Here is a 19,512-nt window from a genome sequence, read left to right on the forward strand (position 1 = left end):
TCGAGCAAAAGTCTCGTCAGTCAATCCTAATATGAGTTGGAAAATAATTGTAAATCAATGTGAAAATATATTATATCGTTCTCCATGCAAATAATACGAAAAAACTTGATGTCTAAGATTTATTTGTGGAAAAAAATAATTACTCGAAAGTAACAATGTGAAATATATCCCAGCCGAGTGTTGTCGACGTCATATTTCTGCGCTCATTCTGCAGCCAGCCGTCAAGGATAAACGCATAGATGATAGTTTAGCAATTCATGTAATTGTTTTTTTCTGTTTACGACTACGAATTTAATGTAACTCACTAAAAAGCGAAACATGTCTCTTATTGTATCACGTTGTATGGGTAGAGTGCTATGGCGACAGACCCATGTGCCTCGGTGAGTTACTCAATGTTGATTGACTGTTAAACTGATTTACTTGTCAATGGTCTTACATTCCGTACATCATCAAAATCAACATATTATCATTGTCATGTGCAGCCTCAATTCGTCTATTTCAACGTATAAAAACATGATCTTCTGTTGAAACTGCAATATTTTTAAATGAATTGCAACACCGTTCTGTTTTACAGCATTTTTGTGGAAGAACATTGTCTTACCAGGCAAAGTCTATGGGCTAGCACTGTGCTGACACTACACACATCTGCCCCTTTAAGGTAAGTTCACTGAATTCAGGATGCACGTATTGAGTCCCTTAGGCCATTTCCTTATGAAAGTAAACATGGATCTATACTTTGTTTCAGGGCGGAACCCAAAAAAAAGAAAAAGGTAGACCCCAAAAGAGAGCATGTGGCAAGAGAGAGACTGAAGAAGAGACTAAAGAAGCTGGAGAAAGTTCCACCTGAACTCATCCCCATAGAAGACTTCATCACTCCAACCAAATGTCTGGATGAAGCAAGGTACACATCCTCTGCCTTAGTGCCATTCAGAATTTGTGTGTGACCGTATCCAATACAAAATCAATATAATGAATGTGCTACATAGAGCTACAGCACCTCAAGCATTCACATTATTGTGCCAAAACGTATAATAACTTTGTTCATCTTCGTTACAAAGAGCACGCTCGGAGCCCAGGCTGTCCTTTGAGGAGAGTGAACGCAGAGCGCTGCTGTTGAAGGAGTGGTCTCGTTTCAAGCATGTAATTTACACATTTTTACTGTTCAACATGATACAATTAAACAGACAAACATGACCATGCACATAACATTGACTATTCATTCAGCCTGGTTCATATATGATGATTGTATACCTTGCAGGCGCAGCATACGGCTGAGATGGAGGCTATAAACCTAGCCCTGGAAGCCCAAAGAGAAGCTCTGGAGGAACTAAAGATTGAGTCTGAGGAGCTGTACAAGGCAGCTATTAAACCAGATCCACTCATCTTTCCCTTCAGTCACGAGGGACCCTGCTACACACCACCCAAGCCCAAATACGAGGCTCCGGATGGCAAATACCATGACATCACCAAAGTCTACACTCAGTGATGAATGCACGTTTTCTGGGGTGTCAGTGTGTGATTCTACACCTAGCTCCTATAGTCAGTAAAGCATCAATATGAGATGATCATCTTAAATTGTTCTCAGATGCTTTACTAAAACATCACAACAACAAAGTGTGTATATAGTGTTGCAATATCTTTCCCAACTTTCAATGCCTGTATAAAATGCGACTCCTAACTCAATAAATTGTTTATACAAATGTGATTGTGAATTGCATTTCATGAATTGCATTCATGAAACTAGTGTTTCTTGCAAGTGTCATGGAATGTTATTTTGAAATCAGTTGTCAAATGTATTTAAAATTGCAAAGATGACAAGTCGAGTTAATTTTGAGGTAAAATATGCTTTTATTTTATTATATGAAATAAGTTAAATATTTCAAACATCCACATAGCCCACATGGTTACCCTGGGTGGTGGTAGTCATACTTTATAAATATTATAGACATTGAGGAATATCTGACATGTTTTGGGCACAATAGTGAAAATACATTTAAAATACATGATTCTTGAAAAACAATTCAAGAATCATGTGGCCTTTCATGGTTGAGAGGCATATGCCAGTCCTTGGGAGGGCCACTTCTTAGTTCCCAAACTGGAGTAAACTTCTTCTGCTCTGCCAGCCTGCTCCTTTCACTGCTCCGTAGTGCCTCCTGTAAAAGAAAAACGGAAAAAACTGCAATCAGTATTTTATTGTGGTACTCAAGATACACAGAATCCATTACTTTAAGTAGTGATATGATTGATGCAGAGGACAACTTTACCTTGGCTCCTTGATCTTGGCATTTCTCCCATGTTGCGCACATGTCGTAGTCCTCCTTCCACTGTTGGCAGGACGGTGATGTACCATGGGCATAGTAGTGTTGAAAACGGTTCCTCAAGCTTTTACAGTGTTTAAACTCACTCCAGTATTCACTACAGCTACGTGGCGGCTGAGGACAAACAAAAGCAGAAGAATATGCTTGGCTAATAGCTTCAAGTAACCACTGTAGGCACAATGCAGTAATAATAAGAGGATACATGGTATTCTGTAGGCTTGCATTCAATAAGGGTCAATAAGCGTGCATGGCCATTAATTAGGCTCAACTCTATTCCAAGATATTAAGTCCAATAACAACAGAAAAGGACGACATTTAACCACCCCTGTCCGTGTTGTTGTCATGATTGCAAAGGTTTTGTTAGCTAGCGGGTACGCCGGTCATACTGCACATAGCTAACGAACTAGTTGGCTTTACGTCGCCTTTTTGAAGACGAAACATTGCTCAATTACACAATACTACAACATTTGTATTAGATTGAATACATACTCTCCATAGAACTCCATAATTTTTCTCCATTTCTTGATGTAGTCACTAGTAGTCAGCGAGAAGGAAACTTGACATGTGACGTCACTTGCATGGCCAATCGGAAAGGAATACACCCCCCCCCCCCCCCCCCGTACGACTGCGGCCTGCGGGAAGGCGGAGTCGGACGTCCAACACGCCCACATCCGGATTGGAAGGTCCAGCCCCGCCCACATCAAATACCTTTATCGCGCTTCATTCAGGACGAAACTTGCTGCATTTACGATGAACTGTAGGATTTCGTTTTCTTTTTAACTTACATCAATGTTGTTGTCTATAAAATTAAATGGAAAATCTATAATTATGTAGCACTGAAAAGGTGCAAGGACTATTATTTTGAAAAGGTAACGGGAGAAACAGGGGAAGAGCAGCGGGAAAAGGGACAAACGAGGAGAGACCCTCACGCAGGGCTGTGGTCGGGAGCCGAGTGTTAATTGAGTGGTGAGCAGCCCTAGAAGAGTATATCTGGAGCGAATAAATAAACTTCAAGAGTTAACATACGACGAAATTCGGTCGCACAAAACAGCCTCTCAAGCCTAACAGCCTCTCTTTTTTAATTTATAATTTTTTTTTAGATATTTTTTTATAATTATTATTTTTTAACTGTCTTCTAAATTAAGGAAATGATACAGGGAAACGAATAAACCATTACACGCCACGAGTGAACTTAATAAGCGATCGAAATACTTTTTTCAACCACCGCCTCTTTCCCTTGACATTTAGTTTTCACCTGACAAATGCGACCGATGTAATTAAGGCAACCCGGTCTCACAGGAATCCGTGAAATGAGTTAGTCTACGTCATGTATAGTATGGAGGTAGATTTGTGTCTTTATTATGCAATCAAACAGAATAGGTTTGAGAGCAAAACTTTCCACACTGCAATCAAAAAATAGATTTGAGAGCAAAACTATCGACACTGCAATCAAAAAATGTTTTATTGTAAGTAAAATAAATCTGATTAAAAATATATTAATGGGAATCCAAAAGTTTTGTTTGCAAATCCAAAAGTTTTGTTTGCAAATCCAAAAGTTTTGTTTGCGAATCCAAAAGTTTTGTTTGCGAATCCAAAAGTTTTGTTTGCAAATCCAAAAGTTTTGCTTGCGAATCCAAAAGTTTTGCTTGCGAATCCAAAAGTTTTGCTTGCTGTTGAGCTGAATCTCGTGGGCGGGACCTACACCGAAAGATGTAAGACACGTCTCTATTGGCCAGTCTCGATCGGAGTGACAGCTTGGCAACATCCAAAGTTAGTAACGCGAGAGGGAGTTTTGAAGTCCATGATGAGACCGAGCGGGACTCGGGAGTGGAGCAAATTTTTTTTTGCCTGCCAACGGTCATTCATGCCAATTCATTCTCATCAACCATGGCCGAGATGTGTGTCTGTACCTGTTGTGGAAGAGGGAGAGCCCGTCGTTTATGGGTTAATAATATAATCCGGAGGCGCACACCGCTTTGTGCCGTGATATTATATATATCGTATATATTATATGATATAGATATTTATATATTATATGTCAGTGGCGAACCGTGAGCACTACAGCTGGGCCTTCAGTAGTCCGACCGGCTCCGGTTCTTACATTTTTCATGTTTTAAAACAAATAAACACAAAGTCTCTGCATCTGAAGGAGGCGATGCGTGAACGGGAAGCAGACCGTGGTGCTTTTTAATCACACACTTCGACCCCGTTTGTTGCAACTTATGAAAATATAATCATGTGGGGAAAAAGACTTACAAACATGGACCAAAACGGCTCCATAATACGCACAAAAATCCAACAGAAGCGTCTGGCACGCGTGTGCCAGACGCACTATCTATCTAAAACACACACCATGCTTGCAAACTGAACCACTGTAGGGGGGTCTGGGGGCACACTTATGATTATTATCATTATATTGTTGCTGTACGGAGTCAAATACGACGAAGAGCCAGCGCTGTCCGCTCTGTCAGCGCTGAAATATGAATGAATGACAGCGTGTCGCTGAGAGAGAGAGAGAGAGAGAGAGAGAGAGAGAGAGAGAGAGAGAGAGAGAGAGAGAGAGAGAGAGAGAGAGAGAGAGAGAGAGAGAGAGAGAGAGAACCTGGTGCTGATCGCGGTAATTTTCTGTCTTGAAATGCCTTTCCACTTTTTTAACTTTTTCTTTTAATTCCAGTTCTGGAGTTGGTCTTCCGTTTTTTATTATTTCAAATTTTTCTGTGAAGCACCGCCTTGAAAAAGGCGATGCTATCAAGCTAGCCACAACGTCGCTCTCGTCCGCCATTTAACTGTCTCTCAACGGCTCTCACCACTCTGCCCCTGTTCGGACTTCACGAAGGCCTACGATCTTTTGTTTTTGTCCCGCCCACTTAAAATCAAACCGTGATTGGTCAATTTTCCCATCACTCTCCAAACCAAAACACATGGCTTGGCCTTCCCCGAGATTCGTGAAGTCCTAACCAATCAATGAGCTAGCTAACCGGGCTACGATAGAGACGGACGATTCTGATTGGATAACACGTTTCAGGACAGTAACCCTTTCATGGCTGATGTGAACTTGACAGTAAACTTAACTTTAGAACATAGATGAGAGAAAATGTATTAAATGTATTGTATTAAATTAAATTAAATCGTTTAAAAAAATATATATATATACACATATTATTTAATACTCATATTTTTTGGTTTACAATTTTTAAGGCCTTCTCTGAAGGCCTAGAAGGCCCTGAAGGTTCCCCTCTGTTATATGTAGATATAGAGCGGGAGTCGCAAACGGCAACAATCACTTTCTCCTCCAAGCTGCGGTTCACTGAACGGTTGAACGGTGATTGGCTGTTTTACGTTACTTCACCCAGGGAGTGAACTGATTGGCTGTTACGTGACGTCACCCAGGGAGTGAACGCTGATTGGCTGTTTTACGTTACTTCACCCACGTTACCCACAGGGAGTGAACGCTGATTGGCTGTTTCAACGCGAATGCCGCGAAGAAGTTGAAATATTTCAACTTCAGCGAATTTTTCGCGGCGTGAATCCACGTGAACGCGCTCGCCGTTCACGTGGAAAAATGTCGCGCCGTCAATCAAATCTTGTCGCGCGAATCGGCGACAAAAAAATTCACCCGATTCGCGTCTCCACGTTCACTTTGCATTGAAACGTGTCGCGGGGCGAAGTGCGGTGTGAACACACATTGAGTCGGTCAGACTCGGCTTCTCCCTCGTTCTCGTTCAAACGAATCGCAAATGCACAGTTCTCAGCCAAGTCGGTCAGACTCGGCTCCTCCCTCATTCTCATTCAAACGAATCGCGAATGCACAGTTCTCAGCCAAGTCGGTCAGACTCAGCTCCTCCCTTGTTCTCATTCTTAAACGTACATTAACAAATTTCCTTTTAGCTGAGAACCGCTTCATGTTCGGAATCGGGATGTTGTTACCGGCTGGCTCTCGTGACTTCTCAGTCCTCGAGTCTTCACCGCTAAACACAGTCAGTGAATGAATGGCGACTCGTGAGTCAGCGAGACTCAGCGACTAGTGGGTGGAGCTGGGAGTCGAGTCTCGGCGAACGAACAATACGAACGAGACGAACTGAAACGGGGAATCAGGTTGGTTCGTTCATGTTAAAGAGTCGTTCGTTCGAACTGATTCGTTCGCCAACGAGCCATCACTAGTGAAAAGGGGCACACACGATTTTAAACATAAATTGAGGGACGTGCACATACAATCTGATGCAGGTGTACATCATTTGTGTTTATACGTCTTAAGTCATTTGTATTATTCCTTATCACATGCGAGTCGGAAGGCAAAGATAAGCTGTGTGTAAGGCATGTTTCAAATATAAATGCATTATTAACAGTAATGTTTTTGTTTTGTTTTTTTACCATCTGTCACTCACTCCGCAAACCAAAATCTAAAAAAAACGTACACACATTTTATACTGAATAACATCTTTATTTTGTCTATAAATAAACAAAAAAGAAAACTTAACATCAAGGAATGAAATCTCACAATGTTAACTCAAAAGTCCCGTACAGCTATAAATACTGTATTTATAGTTTGGTCTCTTGCATTAAAAGCAGTCAGGTGGTTGAAGAGCCATTGTCCAGGGTTTCAATAAGATCAAAAACACAGAAAAATAAACCCCTTTCAATTATTATTTGAATCCAGATTTTTACTTTGTGAAGGCCAGGTAATTTAATATCTCTGATAACCAACCAGTATTTACTGCTGTTAGCACTATTTTCATCCTGATTACAAATGCATGTTCAGTAATTTGTCATTTCCAGAGTAAACCATAATTCAACTTTGTTGCAAACCTGATAACATAAAGGGACAGAAAATGGATATCCCTCCGTTGTCTCAAAATACCACTTTTAATTGCTTGAGTGTAACTGTGGTGCGCTTGCACACCAAATCCACACTTCCATATTTTAAAATTAAATCTTCACGGCTTCCTGCCTTTTTTGCGCAGCGACTTTCCCTCCCCAGAGAAGGCAATGAATCTGCTCAGAGCATCCTCCTGTAAGGAATGTGAAACAACATTGTCGTAAGCATGTGTACATTTCAATGACACAGCTCTCATGAATTTGAAATGTGTTGATACAGAACAGAAAAAATAAATTAAATGGATAAATAGGAGCTTTACTAATGTGCTAAAACAAACAGGGAAAACAGACAGAAATCCTTCTTACATCATCTGTCAGTTTCTTAGGCTGTGGTCTGGAGTTTCTGATGAAGGTGATCTTTCCAACTTTGTACTCGTAGTTAGGAATGCCTCTGTTGGGAGACGGGAAATGTATTTCTGGTTGTAATTCATAATCTTTATTTTTCAAATGAAACAAATGATAATTATAGCATTAAAGCATAAATTAAGCCTGATTTCTGACCTTTTGATGTCATTTGGATCAATGGGGACCGGGCTGGGCTCAATGCCCTTCTTTTTGCCATCCAAGCGATTACCAGATCCAGTGAAAGCCTATAGTCAAGGGAAAACAGAGAATAGGTTAGACTTGCAATGTTCTGGTATATTCACATTCAAATACATATCTGCAAATACATCACACTTTGCATCAGCACTTTGGTGCGGCTAAGCCGTCTGTAAATGCGCTATATAAATAAATTGACATTGACACACCAATACCACTGTCAATACTCACCCTGAACCCCATGTCCATGTCAGCATAGCTGTTTGGATCCCCTTCCTCCTCCTGCAAGGCAACAAGAGAGCACAAGTCTTGTAGTGAGTGATAGAAACGTATAGAATAGACAAATAAAAGGTCCCACCGGTTCCCTACCACAGGCTCCTCGTGGTGCTGAGGCCTTCTTTCTGGCTCTTTGTAACCCAAAGGAGCGTCAAAGTCCACCTGTACAACATCAAGAGTTACAGCTGAGCCACAGACATACTGAAGAATTATTATTCTATTTGTGTAAAGGCCAATAAATAGATGGTCTTACATTCATATCGCACTCAATGATTGACACAGCCTTATCTGGCTTTGTCTCCATAACCCGCAGCTCATAGATCTGAAAGGGGGGGGGGATCAGTTTTATTACCCTTGCATTGACGTGCTGACTATATTACCATTGTTACAGTGGTGAACATTATTCAAAAGGATGAACATAAAGAAAAATATATATTACTTTTTCATTGTAGTTGATGGCAATGACATCCCCAGTTGTCAAGCAGGCAAAGTTTCGCAAGGCGTTTTCTAACCTGTAACACATATATATGTATATATGTTTAACACAGCATGTTGTAGATATTAACGATTTATCTTAGCATTACTAGATCGTTAATGTCACTATTCTCATACACTGCTTTGGGGTTTGTGATATCCAGGAAGTCTGGGCTCTGAGGCTGGAACTTGGAATAGGTGGCAACCATCAGGTTAACACTTTCCACTTGGACCAGACCTCCCTCCTCCAGTAGGAGATTCTGCATCATCTGCAAAAACAATCGAAAAGACACCATACGGTCACTGACCAACTGAACATATGGATGTATTTTTCACAGAAGCAGTGCAAGGCTAGCCTTGTGGATCAACATCCAACTAAATGAACTCCCCCCTTTGGTTTGAAAGTTGGTTTCAACAGGATTGTCTCACCAGACTAGTGCGAAGAAGCTATGAATTTTATTTGGTCCAATGAGCCGACAATTTTATTCCCTCCAAAGTCCTTTCTACCTTAACTTCAGACCTGTTGGTATTTCTTACCCAGTGTGGGAGGTAGCAGATTCCCTCATCCGCCACAAACTCCAGAACACCACAATGTGTCATTCGGTCAGAATTTTTGTTTGTTAACTTGAACAACATGGGGTAGGTGATGTTAAGCCTACCTGTATGGGACAGGGAACAGGCAAAACCCTTAGGACATTCCTAAAGAAATGTGATACTAATATGTCAAAGGCGTGTATAGAAGATGGACTTACTCAGTTGATCAAGAGCTGATGGTGGCATTATAACTAAGGGGAAAACGTTTCATTGATTATTGCACTTTCTTGGAAAATGTCCACGTTGTAAAGATATGAGGTATAAGGTCTTACTTTTGCCCCCCTTCTCAACGTCGGATCTGTCATTGGGACCCGCCAGCATTGACACAGAGTAACAGCGGTACTGAGTGGAGAACCGATTTTGCAAACCCCGTTGCATCGGGTGGTCGAATACGTTGAAGGAAAACTGTCAATAAGAGAACAAATACGTTAAAACTCATGGTAAAGAAAATCACATTGTACCTGAATGTGAACAAGGTACATCCTTGGGTAGGACACATAATATTAGGTTATGTTTTTATCATGACAGGGCATCTTTCAGTGAAACAGATTGAATAGACACTTATACTAATGTCAAGCGCTGGGATCTCCATTGTTAAGACTCTCCAGTGTTTAAAGATGTCATATTGACGGTTACTTACCATTTTGGTCGGACTTGGTTGAGGTAGCCTCAAGTAAAGATATTTTGTTGGGTCCAAATATGAAACAACACAGAGTCTGAGTCGGACCTATATACAATTGTTGTTTTCCGTTCCACCCGGAAGTGAACGGCAACCAAAAGTGACGACATCAACTGCAATCATCCAATCACTGTGGCTCCGACAGATGCTATAGGATAGGTCAGAGCCAGAACTATAAAACAAAATTAATATAATCTTTAAAGAGCTCTGGTATAGTTCAACTAAACACACAGGTATAGTCAATCGAATTAGCAAAAATATATAAATACGTTACGTAAATACATTAGTAATAGACCTAAAATGTTTTCAATTACAATACCGTCTATATAATATACAATAGCTATAGTAATGCCAATAATATTATCAAAATTCTCACACCAGACCATTGATGATATTAAAACAGCCTTTTAGAAAGTTTTGAAATATTTTTGTTAAGACTACTCAACAAAGCATAATTTTAGACTGTGCCTTAAGTATTATAAACAGATGCTAGTACATTTGATGCATAGGCCTTCCTTCCTTGCCAATAACGTCTCTTAACATGAGTCAATATATATTTGGCCAAAGTCCATCTTATAAATTGTCTAAGGTATGGTATATTGGTATAATAAGAGCTCTTCTTTAACAATTGTTTTATAATACAAATGCTTGACACACAAAAATCCATCCCAATCTTACTCAAAGCCACATTTTTATTGGGTCTTACAAAGACCGAATCTGATAGGCTTGTCTACTAACAGTCTACTGTTACACACAGCGAGAAGTCATAACAGGGATAAAACATTCCGTTTGTACAATTCAGATATATAAAAGGTGAACCTGTAAGAGGAAGTTGTAAAAGGAGTAGGAGAAACACTTGATGAATGGCAATAGGATCTGGAATTCATTATGACTTGGGGGTGTCATGTCCATTGGTGTCCCGTCATAAGTCTCTGAAATGAATCATCCTCAGCTGTCTTCCTGAATAGGGTCATCTATTCCTCTATACAGGTGGCCAACTTTTAGCCACTTCCTGATGTACGGATTCAGGTAGCCACTGGCAGTACGCAGATAGGAGGACTTAAAGGAAAGAGAGGACAGGACAAAACAAGCAGGGTTAGATGGCATCTTATCAAGCAGGACAGGTATGCATGTATGTACATAATGATGTACTTTTAGGATTCAAAGACAACCTTTTTTTCACTTACATTTTTCTTTCTCCTTCCAAACTGACAAAAGGGCATCTCGGCAGTCAACTTTCTTGGACGCCAGCTCTACCAGCAAAGCCTCAGTCCTTGGCTGCAGTCTGTAGAAGCATAGCAAGAGTAGTCAGACTTTTTTTTTTTAATCAAAAAGTATATGTAGCAAGTAATGGCCATGATCATTCAACGGGCATTTTGAAACCTACTTCGCCCACGTCTTCATCATGATTGAAGGGTTTGAGAGAAGTACGCTGCAGTTTTTCTTCAGCTTTGGACACACCTACAAAGCACATAGGACGCAAGGTTATTCAAATGCTACAGCAGGAAAGCACTGAACATTGGAGATGAGCAGGATGTGCTGCTGTACCTCTCCCTCGAGGAGGAACTTGGCGAAAAGCTTGTATCGGTCTAGGCCTTCTGGGTAGGTTTTCTCCACTGCTGGCAGCGGCCACGCCACACGGTCTGCAAAAGATAGCAGAGTTGATGGGGATGCAGACAGGGTGAAGTTAAACAAGCGTTTCTCCACTGCGAGGACAGGACCCCACTTTGGGGCTGCCTGATATTAATATATAGGGTCGCCTGACATGCTTTTCGGGTAGCGGGAGTTTTATGAAAAATAACGTTAAAGGTTTGAAAGTTGTAATGATTCGTAGCCATAAGCAAACGTCTTATCACTTAGTGTGGTGGGATGAGCATACGTATATGTGGATTTGGTAAAAAAAAAGGATGTATGTGGATGCAAATGCACAAAACAATATGTGGGTGAGGATATCTCTTCTTGAACCAAAGGGTCTGTTTTGGTCTGAGTAGAGAGATTTTCTCAGACCAAAAAGTTGGGAACAACTGTTAAGGTATAGGACTGGATGGAGCGGGGCTACAGAGAAAGGTGACCTACAGAACGTGCTGGTGCAGTGGCATTTGATGGTGCCTGTGGAGGGACAGAACCATGGGGCCGGGGTCTCCAGGGGAGATCCATAATGGCAGTACTGGGGCAGCAGCTGGGGGATCCACTCCGGCTCCACCGCTGACACGACTGAGGAAGACAAGCAGATAGACTTTGAATTCAGTATAATGGTGTGGTTACAACACATTTTGGTGTGTATCAACCGTACAAGTCCCCCTCTGTTACTCTACAGAGAGCTCTAGAGTCTAGACGACACTACCACAATAGATGGCTGTATGAACTTCATCCACATTTACCTCTCATGTACATTTTGGTCGTCTCCATGACCTCCTGGTAGACTACGAACTCAGGTGGTTTTTTGAACAAGGCAGAGCTGGGGTGGATGAACACTGGGTCATCCAGAAGAGGTGTCTGGAAACGGAAATATAAAGCAGATTTGTTTATAAACCACGACTAGGCATATAACCAGATTTGCATCAAATGTTCAGTATGCCAAATGTCCTTCTCTCCTCAAGCTCTTGGTCTATGCAAAGGATTGACGTGTCTCAGACATGTTAAGCTGATTCATGGTAAAGGAGGAGTGAAAAGGTCAAATGTCTGAAGATACCAAATGTATTGTCCTTGTACTTGCCATGTATCCATTCCTCCATTTTGGATCCAGTATTTCTTCTTCTCGTATGCGTCTTGCGAGATGGTCCCCCAGTCCAGCCAGCAATATCTGACGCAAGCAAATCACCTGGCTTTCTGTTGGTGGTGCCATCTTGGAATCCACAAACACGCCCACCTCGGAACACACTGCGTTCACTGGTAATATAATATAAAAACAAACAACTGTTAGGTAAGTGTAAATGTATGGTGTGCATGCGTGTGCGTGTGTATAGTGTGCGTGCGTGTGTATAGTGTGCATGTGTGCTTGTGCGTGCGTCTGTACCTGCATTGGTAAGTTGTCCTCTGAGTCGCCGGATCTCCACCATGGCTTTATACCTCAGGCCATTCGTCTCACAGAACATGGGTGTACAGCCAGCATACTCACATGCCCCCACGGCACCTACACACACACACACACACACACACACACAAGCTTATATGAAGTTACATATGCATTTAAGGCAACAATCATATGACGATGAACTACAAAATTAACTTTGAACACCATGAGATTATCGATGTGACAGTAAATGTTGGGTACCCAGCAGGACCATGAGGTCCCCAAGTTGCAGTGAAGGGCCATGGCCCGCCCACAGCCTCCTCATCTGCATCAGGCGAGCTTTGTTCTGAGCCAGCTTCGAACTCTCGTCCTCACTCGCTGCAGGCCTGGAGAGGCAAGAAAAGAACGGTGATACGCCGATTAAACCCAACGAACCAGGAAATTAAAAAGAAATGTATTTGATGTGCAGCTTCCCACCTTTCAAGGTCTTCGAATATTTCCCGGACCGTCATGGACGCCACCACGGCGATGACATAGGGCAGGCAGTCCTGCTGCCTCCCTAGGGCTAGCATCTTGGCAAAGCGCGGAGCCACAGGGAACGAAGCCATTGCCCTACCCAGCGGAGTGACGGGGCAACTCAATTTTGCTCGCTCCATGTCTTGGACCCTTGGAAATGGAAAATGTTGAAATAGGGTCAAACAAGGTGATAATGATATTGTCAAAACAAAACTCAATAAGCAGCATGTGTTATAATATGAACCAATACAGCCCTGCCAAATTGTTACTGACTATGAGGATCATTCTCCACCAGCGTACATTTCTTTGGCCATTTCAATGCAAGTAGAGGGAGAGAAAGCGAGGAAACAAATGAAGAGAAACTGCTACCTTCCAGTGCGAGGCGGTTCCTCCAGAGCTCCCAGCGAGACCAACAGCTGCTCGGCTGCTATAAGGGCCTCACCAGAGGGAGCGGTGGGGAAGGGGAAGTTCACCACCTGAAATACACATGGAGGTATTCATTACAACACACAAGGAAGATCTCTCTCTGTTGCAAATGTGGATGCTGCCAGCCTGGCTTGGATTCTTCTTCTTCACTGACCTTATCAATGTTGAGGTCCTTCATCTGCAGAACCAGGTCTTCTACAGGCCTGCGGGTGATCTCCGCCTCAGAAAACTCGCTGAAGTCCCCAAACACCGCGGATGAGAACAGCCTACAAAAACAAGAAGAAGAACCAATTGTAGTTGCACATTCACCCGTGTCAATAAGCCAGCCACTGAAGAGAGAGAGAGGCGGGACTCATAACCCCAACACCTTACAGTGCCTGACCTATAGCAGTGGCCCGGCTCCGTGCGTCCAGCTCTGCCGGCTCTCTGATTGGCTGAGGCCTGGGAGGTCCATGACACCTTGAAGGAGGAGACCCCGGTGACGCGGTCGTAGTACCGCTTCTTGACGCGTCCGCAGTCCACGACGTACTTGATCCCAGGGATGGTGAGGGAGGTCTCGGCCACGTTGGTGGCCACCACACAGAGGCGGGTTCCAGCGGGAGAGGGCTGGAACACCTGAATGAAGCAATAAGCAATGACTGGGGTTAAACCAGGCTGTGGTTTAAAATGGTTGCCAAGCAACACAGGCTAGCATACTTTGAGATCAGGATCAAGGACTAGAAATGATTGCAACAATTGATAAACAACCCACAATGTGGAATCATAATTCATAGCAGTAGTCTCTTGTCTAGCACTAATACATTTGTGGTAGTCATATTAGAAAAATGTGTTTCGATACAAGCAAGATCAGTAAAGCTCATATTTTAATTCGGCCACCATGGATACAACATTATCGGCCTTATTAGTGTATCACATTATATGGGCTTTATGGACAGGAGTTCTATTTCTCCATGCAGCTTATCTTGTTTTCGTTCTTGTGATGCAATTAAGTGTTCCAGACAACCTGCTTACCTTGGCCTGCTGCTCGGGGGCTAAGAGTGAGTAGAGGGGCAGGACATAGAGCGGAATGGATGGATCGGCCTTCTCATCTACAAGAAACACACAACCAGAAGGCACAACCTCAATTAATAATAATAAACAGAAACAGGAATATATAACTCACAAACATATGAATAGATCATTCTGAAGACGGGTCCTTTCGGATCAGTCAAGTCCACGTCGGGTCTTACCCGGGTCCCCGTCGTCCTCCCCTAGGTCCAGCTCACAGCCCTCGTAGCCACACTCGTCGTCATCGACACCCGCCAGGCGGTCCTCGTCGCCCTCGTCCACGGGCAAGGCAGAGTAGTTGTCCAAGTGGATCCGCGGCAGGGCCTGGGCACCACAGAGGAAACACACAGGCATATACAAAGATCAGGTTATTCAAAAGGTTTTCGTTTGTCACATACAGGATATGCGGTGAAACGTTTGCGTGAACTACTGGGTTTTTCTGTGCTTAAAAAATAATTAAAATACAATAGAATAGAAATAGAATCAAATAAAATACAATATAAGTTGGATAAACTGGAGATGTACAAAATGTATTGTTCAATATGGCCAGGGTTAAGGTACTCAGGGTATACTTGAGTCCATCCGCGATAACAGGGGCCACCATCACTGTTCACATTTATCACCCCCCAATATAACGTGTTATTCTTAATGAAAAGGACAACGGGTTCTATGGTCTTACCACAGCTTGCTTCTGTTTGGCCTTCTTTAACCTCCTGCTATCCTGGGAGGTGTCCTCCTCCTCACCTGACCAAAGCAATAGTCTGATTAGTCTGGTGTGTGTGTGTGTGTGTGTGTGTGTGTGTGTGTGTGTGTGTGTGTGTGTGTGTGTGTGTGTGTGTGTGTGTGTGTGTGTGTGTGTGTGTGTGTGTGTGTGTGTGTGTGTGTGTGTGCGCTCTTCTTCTTACCCGTGTGTGTGATAGACCTCCTGAAAGGGAACGCTTTCCTCAGTCTCCTACAGACGTCGTGGACCTCTGCCTGGCCAGTCAGGAACACCAGAATGCCACCTTTTGGGAGAGGGTCCATATCCAGTCAATCACACCAGCATACCGCATAATGAAGGACACCCGTCTTATCTACCCAGCTCTGCGTGCTTAGCGGGGGCTGGGGGCGGTGTGGTGCGGGTACCTGGCGGCAGCATGCGGTGGATCTTGCAGGTCTTGTGGAAGATATCTCCGGCGTAGTCCTCCATGGGCGTGCGCTTGTTGAAGTGGATGCTGACGGGGAACTGCCGGGCGTCCACCTTGATGACGGGCGGCGGGGACGGGAACAGCTTCTTGTTGTCCGTGAAGTCTTCCACCCGCAGAGTGGCCGACATGATGATCAGCTTCATGGGCAGGCCTTTCTGGAGGTGGAGCCCCAACCAACACACAGGTTAGGTTGACCCTGCGGAGCTCCACAGGGAAGTGCAACGCAGTAAAACACAGCAGGGATGGGCTGTCATCGCCCAAAATGGGTCAACTAAAGGGTCAGGTTCAACGGATAATACAGACAGCAGGGGTTGAAGTCTGTATTATCAATGGTGCGGAGTGCATGGTTGAATGGAAGTAGATAATAACCCACGAAACCCATGGCAACCCAACCATGGTTACCAAAAAGAACAAGAGAGACGGCCAGAAGAGTGGTTTGCTCACTTCAAAAGCAATACGCACACATATTTTCTATTGAATCACAAACGTCACGTCTGTGCATAACTAGAAACACTCTTACCTTGTTTCGGAGCGGCACGATACGAGACAGCAAGCCGATCAGGATGTCTGTGTATACGCTCCTTTCATGGGCTTCGTCTATGATTATCACACTGTAGTGTTGGAGCAGGAAATCCTAGAGAGCGAGGAAGATAAAGAATGAGGAATATTCTCATTCGAAAATAAATTACTATTTTCTTCATAGCGTGCCTGAAGATAGTGTTTTCACTTTTGTTTCAATACATAGGACTGAAAGTTGCTCTTAACCATCATTTCTAAACCTACCTTTTGAATTTCCTTCAGCAAGACACCATCAGTCATGAACTTGATCTTTGTGTCACTGGTCACATTCCCTTCATAACGAATCTGGTAGGATACCACTCTAAAAACACAACACACCCCATGTTAGAACAGAAATACACCACAGCATATTGATTTGTAATTAAAAAAAGTGTTGTAAATGGCTCAATATTTAACAATAAGTAATTGCGTTACTTGCATGTTCTCGAGAGAGATCTTGAACTAAATGTCAGTACGTTAAACGACAATGCTTATAAGGGAAAAAAACAATGCTTCATGGTTTCAGCACACCCGTAACACGTATTATCCAAAATGTGGGGGATTTGAACCGTACTGTGTGGGAAGGTTCATCTCCACGGCCACTCGTTGGGACATGCTGACAGCCGCCACTCTCCTGGGTTCTGTGATGCCTATAATCCCTGTTCCACTGGAGAAAACATGAAGAAAAGAATGCTGATTTGATGAGTGACGCTGGACATTGGCTGTTTCATGATGTTTAATTGTGTATGTTACATGGTGGCATATAGTATTAAAATTTAATTAAAATTTGCGCTCGGGCATTGACTTGACTTAAACATGACCTACTGCATATGATTTCATTCTATAATTTTAAGGGGTTGATAATTAATTACATAATCATTTATCAATGTAAGTAGTGTCTCATAGGACATATACACAATACATTCCCACATCCTACATTTGAGGAACAACTAAAATGTAAATGAATTAATAAAGGACACGGAAATGGTCACCCTTACCTGGCATAACCGGCCTCGTACAGGAACTGAGGCATCTGTGTGGTCTTTCCACTTCCTGTCTCTCCACAGAGGACAATACAGGGGTTCTCTCTCACGGCCTCCATGATTACTTGCTCCTCTGCAAGCACTGGAAGCCTGAGTCGAGCTTCCTGTGTAACAAGCAAACACTTTAGTGAACTCTGTGCACAAAAACAACAACCACTATGACAGAAACATAAAATAATGAAAGCAGCCATTTGATATTTGATTAGAATAGGTGTAATGACAATTAACCTAGGAATTAATCTGTTTTCTTTTCTCTAGGATTTTAGCAGCCGAGATTCAAGAAGGGACTTCAGGCGAGAAGAGGATCATGAAATGACAGCATACCTGTATTTCTGGCAGTCTATCAACAGGAACAAAGACAGCTGGCTGGGATGGCATTTTGACAGGGACATCCTTTGGCTGTGGAGCAGACTTCTCTCCTTCCTTTGGCTCACTGCTGTGTGCAACTGCCCCTTCTTCTTTACCTTCCTGCCCGACGTCTGTACCCTGACCGACGGAGGACGGGTGCTCAGATTTTTCCACCTTGTCTTCTCCATCACCATCCCCATCCCCATCGTCAGAGGAAGTGTCTGCCTCACTGCTCTCCTCTCCCTGCTGTTCCTCCTCCTCCTCCTCCACTTCTTCTTTCCATTTGCGTTTCCTGTTCACTCCAATGAGGCTGCTGATCTTTGGCGCTGTGCCTCCATCTTCCACCTCATCAGTCATCCTGAGAAAAGTAAACAAAAAGCTGCTATTCGAATTTCGCAGTACTCGGAATTACTATTAGGAATTGTATTGATTCTTGCTGTGTTTTTTCCTATCATCCATGTTGCATGTACAATAATAAGTGCATACTCTTTGTTCTGGTAAAGCTTGTCTCCTGTTCCCAGTTTGGCTGTGGTGTACAGCATCTTCAGCTCAGACTCCGGAAGTTGAAACTCCGCCAACTTGGCCAATATGCCTGCTCTCTGTATCAGAAACATATCATGAGAAAATGTTGATGGGTCTTCTCGAGATACTTTCAAGAATGTATCAGCTGCTGCCCGAGTGGACAGCAGCAGAGTTTATAATTGAGTTTAAAGGTGTGAGGGAAATAAAGAGATATTGGGGTGGGACTAAACTATTACATGATTTACAAAAATACTCAGATTACATGGATGCACGGTTTTCCTGCTTAAGGCTGACCATCACATACCTGGACTTTCTTTTCCTTAACCACAAGCACCCTTTCCAGCTGTTTCTTCTGCTTTCTAGTTAGGGGCTTCTTCTTCGAAATTGGCTTCTCTGCAACTGTCTTCTTCTTAGCTTTGTTGGAAGGTAAGACCAGGGCATTGCAGGTATCCACACCCTTTAGTTTCTCCCCACCTGTTTGATGGAATCCAGGGTAAGTATTTATTGATGGACCTCAGAGGGCATCATTCTAGTCATGCCATCACATATTATCGTAATTCTCACCTCCTAGTTCCACTACCACATCTGTGGACCCATCCCCTCCTGGAGATTGGCTCTCATTTTGTTGCCTTCCCTTCCAGTTGTACTTCTTTCTCAGTCTCCCCATCTTGGAAATAAAATGCAAGTTAACCAATTATATACCAGAGGATTGTATGCGTAACAATAATGTTTAATTCTGTGTGGTATTCTTAACCTGACCGGATTATGTGTGACGTTACCCATACAACACAAACGTAAGATGTATCGGTACTTTTTTGCTAGGATGACATCCAGCTAAACACCAGAATTATAATGTTTTATTTAAACAGACATTTTATATACGACAACAATGAAAGGTGTACCTTTTATTCAGTGCAGCACAGAACACTTCATCAACAGCGTGTTAAGTATACGAAATAAAACGAGCGCAGGCTTCGGATCTCACGTGTAAACAAATCTTACGTTTGTCCCCAGCGGATATGCGTCCGCGAACGAACAACCCCGATGTAAAGGTTCCGCTACAAAATGTCCTTCCATTGAACATCACAGAAGACAC

General features: G+C 42.9%; 4 protein-coding genes across 4 annotated transcripts; 1 reads left to right on the forward strand and 3 right to left on the reverse strand.

Annotated features, from left to right (window-relative positions):
- The first annotated feature begins 221 nt into the window (after positions 1 to 221).
- On the forward strand, positions 222 to 1,705 carry mrpl40 (mitochondrial ribosomal protein L40). Its single transcript, XM_084468372.1, has 5 exons — positions 222 to 380; positions 575 to 658; positions 746 to 901; positions 1,059 to 1,140; positions 1,259 to 1,705. The coding sequence occupies exons 1-5, from the start codon at positions 319 to 321 to the stop codon at positions 1,484 to 1,486; spliced, it is 612 nt and encodes a 203-aa protein (XP_084324498.1). The 5' UTR covers positions 222 to 318; the 3' UTR covers positions 1,487 to 1,705.
- Positions 1,706 to 1,834: 129 nt separating this feature from the next.
- Positions 1,835 to 2,906, reverse strand: cUnh22orf39 (chromosome Un C22orf39 homolog). The gene is made up of 3 exons (XM_084467844.1): positions 2,808 to 2,906; positions 2,265 to 2,432; positions 1,835 to 2,153 (listed from the first exon to the last, which is right to left on the reverse strand). The coding sequence occupies exons 1-3, from the start codon at positions 2,835 to 2,837 to the stop codon at positions 2,022 to 2,024; spliced, it is 330 nt and encodes a 109-aa protein (XP_084323970.1). The 5' UTR covers positions 2,838 to 2,906; the 3' UTR covers positions 1,835 to 2,021.
- A 3,838-nt stretch (positions 2,907 to 6,744) lies between these two features.
- On the reverse strand, positions 6,745 to 9,841 carry ufd1l (ubiquitin recognition factor in ER associated degradation 1). The gene is made up of 12 exons (XM_084468785.1): positions 9,718 to 9,841; positions 9,350 to 9,482; positions 9,236 to 9,268; positions 9,021 to 9,142; positions 8,622 to 8,752; positions 8,449 to 8,521; positions 8,263 to 8,331; positions 8,103 to 8,171; positions 7,965 to 8,015; positions 7,695 to 7,783; positions 7,500 to 7,584; positions 6,745 to 7,327 (listed from the first exon to the last, which is right to left on the reverse strand). The coding sequence occupies exons 1-12, from the start codon at positions 9,718 to 9,720 to the stop codon at positions 7,253 to 7,255; spliced, it is 933 nt and encodes a 310-aa protein (XP_084324911.1). The 5' UTR covers positions 9,721 to 9,841; the 3' UTR covers positions 6,745 to 7,252.
- Positions 9,842 to 10,430: 589 nt separating this feature from the next.
- dhx37 (DEAH (Asp-Glu-Ala-His) box polypeptide 37) lies at positions 10,431 to 19,433 on the reverse strand. The gene is made up of 27 exons (XM_084468544.1): positions 19,319 to 19,433; positions 18,981 to 19,083; positions 18,721 to 18,890; positions 18,381 to 18,493; positions 17,871 to 18,252; positions 17,502 to 17,650; positions 17,078 to 17,170; positions 16,729 to 16,825; positions 16,466 to 16,579; positions 15,884 to 16,100; positions 15,664 to 15,762; positions 15,438 to 15,502; positions 14,941 to 15,082; positions 14,723 to 14,799; positions 14,094 to 14,326; positions 13,866 to 13,977; positions 13,655 to 13,761; positions 13,247 to 13,435; positions 13,031 to 13,155; positions 12,773 to 12,889; positions 12,473 to 12,645; positions 12,138 to 12,252; positions 11,833 to 11,970; positions 11,305 to 11,399; positions 11,144 to 11,217; positions 10,944 to 11,041; positions 10,431 to 10,815 (listed from the first exon to the last, which is right to left on the reverse strand). The coding sequence occupies exons 2-27, from the start codon at positions 19,081 to 19,083 to the stop codon at positions 10,739 to 10,741; spliced, it is 3,474 nt and encodes a 1,157-aa protein (XP_084324670.1). The 5' UTR covers positions 19,319 to 19,433; the 3' UTR covers positions 10,431 to 10,738.
- Between the last annotated feature and the right edge of the window lie 79 nt (positions 19,434 to 19,512).

This window comes from Micromesistius poutassou (assembly GCF_964030765.1).
Source record: "Micromesistius poutassou genome assembly, chromosome: 5".
NCBI classification, from domain to species: domain Eukaryota; kingdom Metazoa; phylum Chordata; class Actinopteri; order Gadiformes; family Gadidae; genus Micromesistius; species Micromesistius poutassou.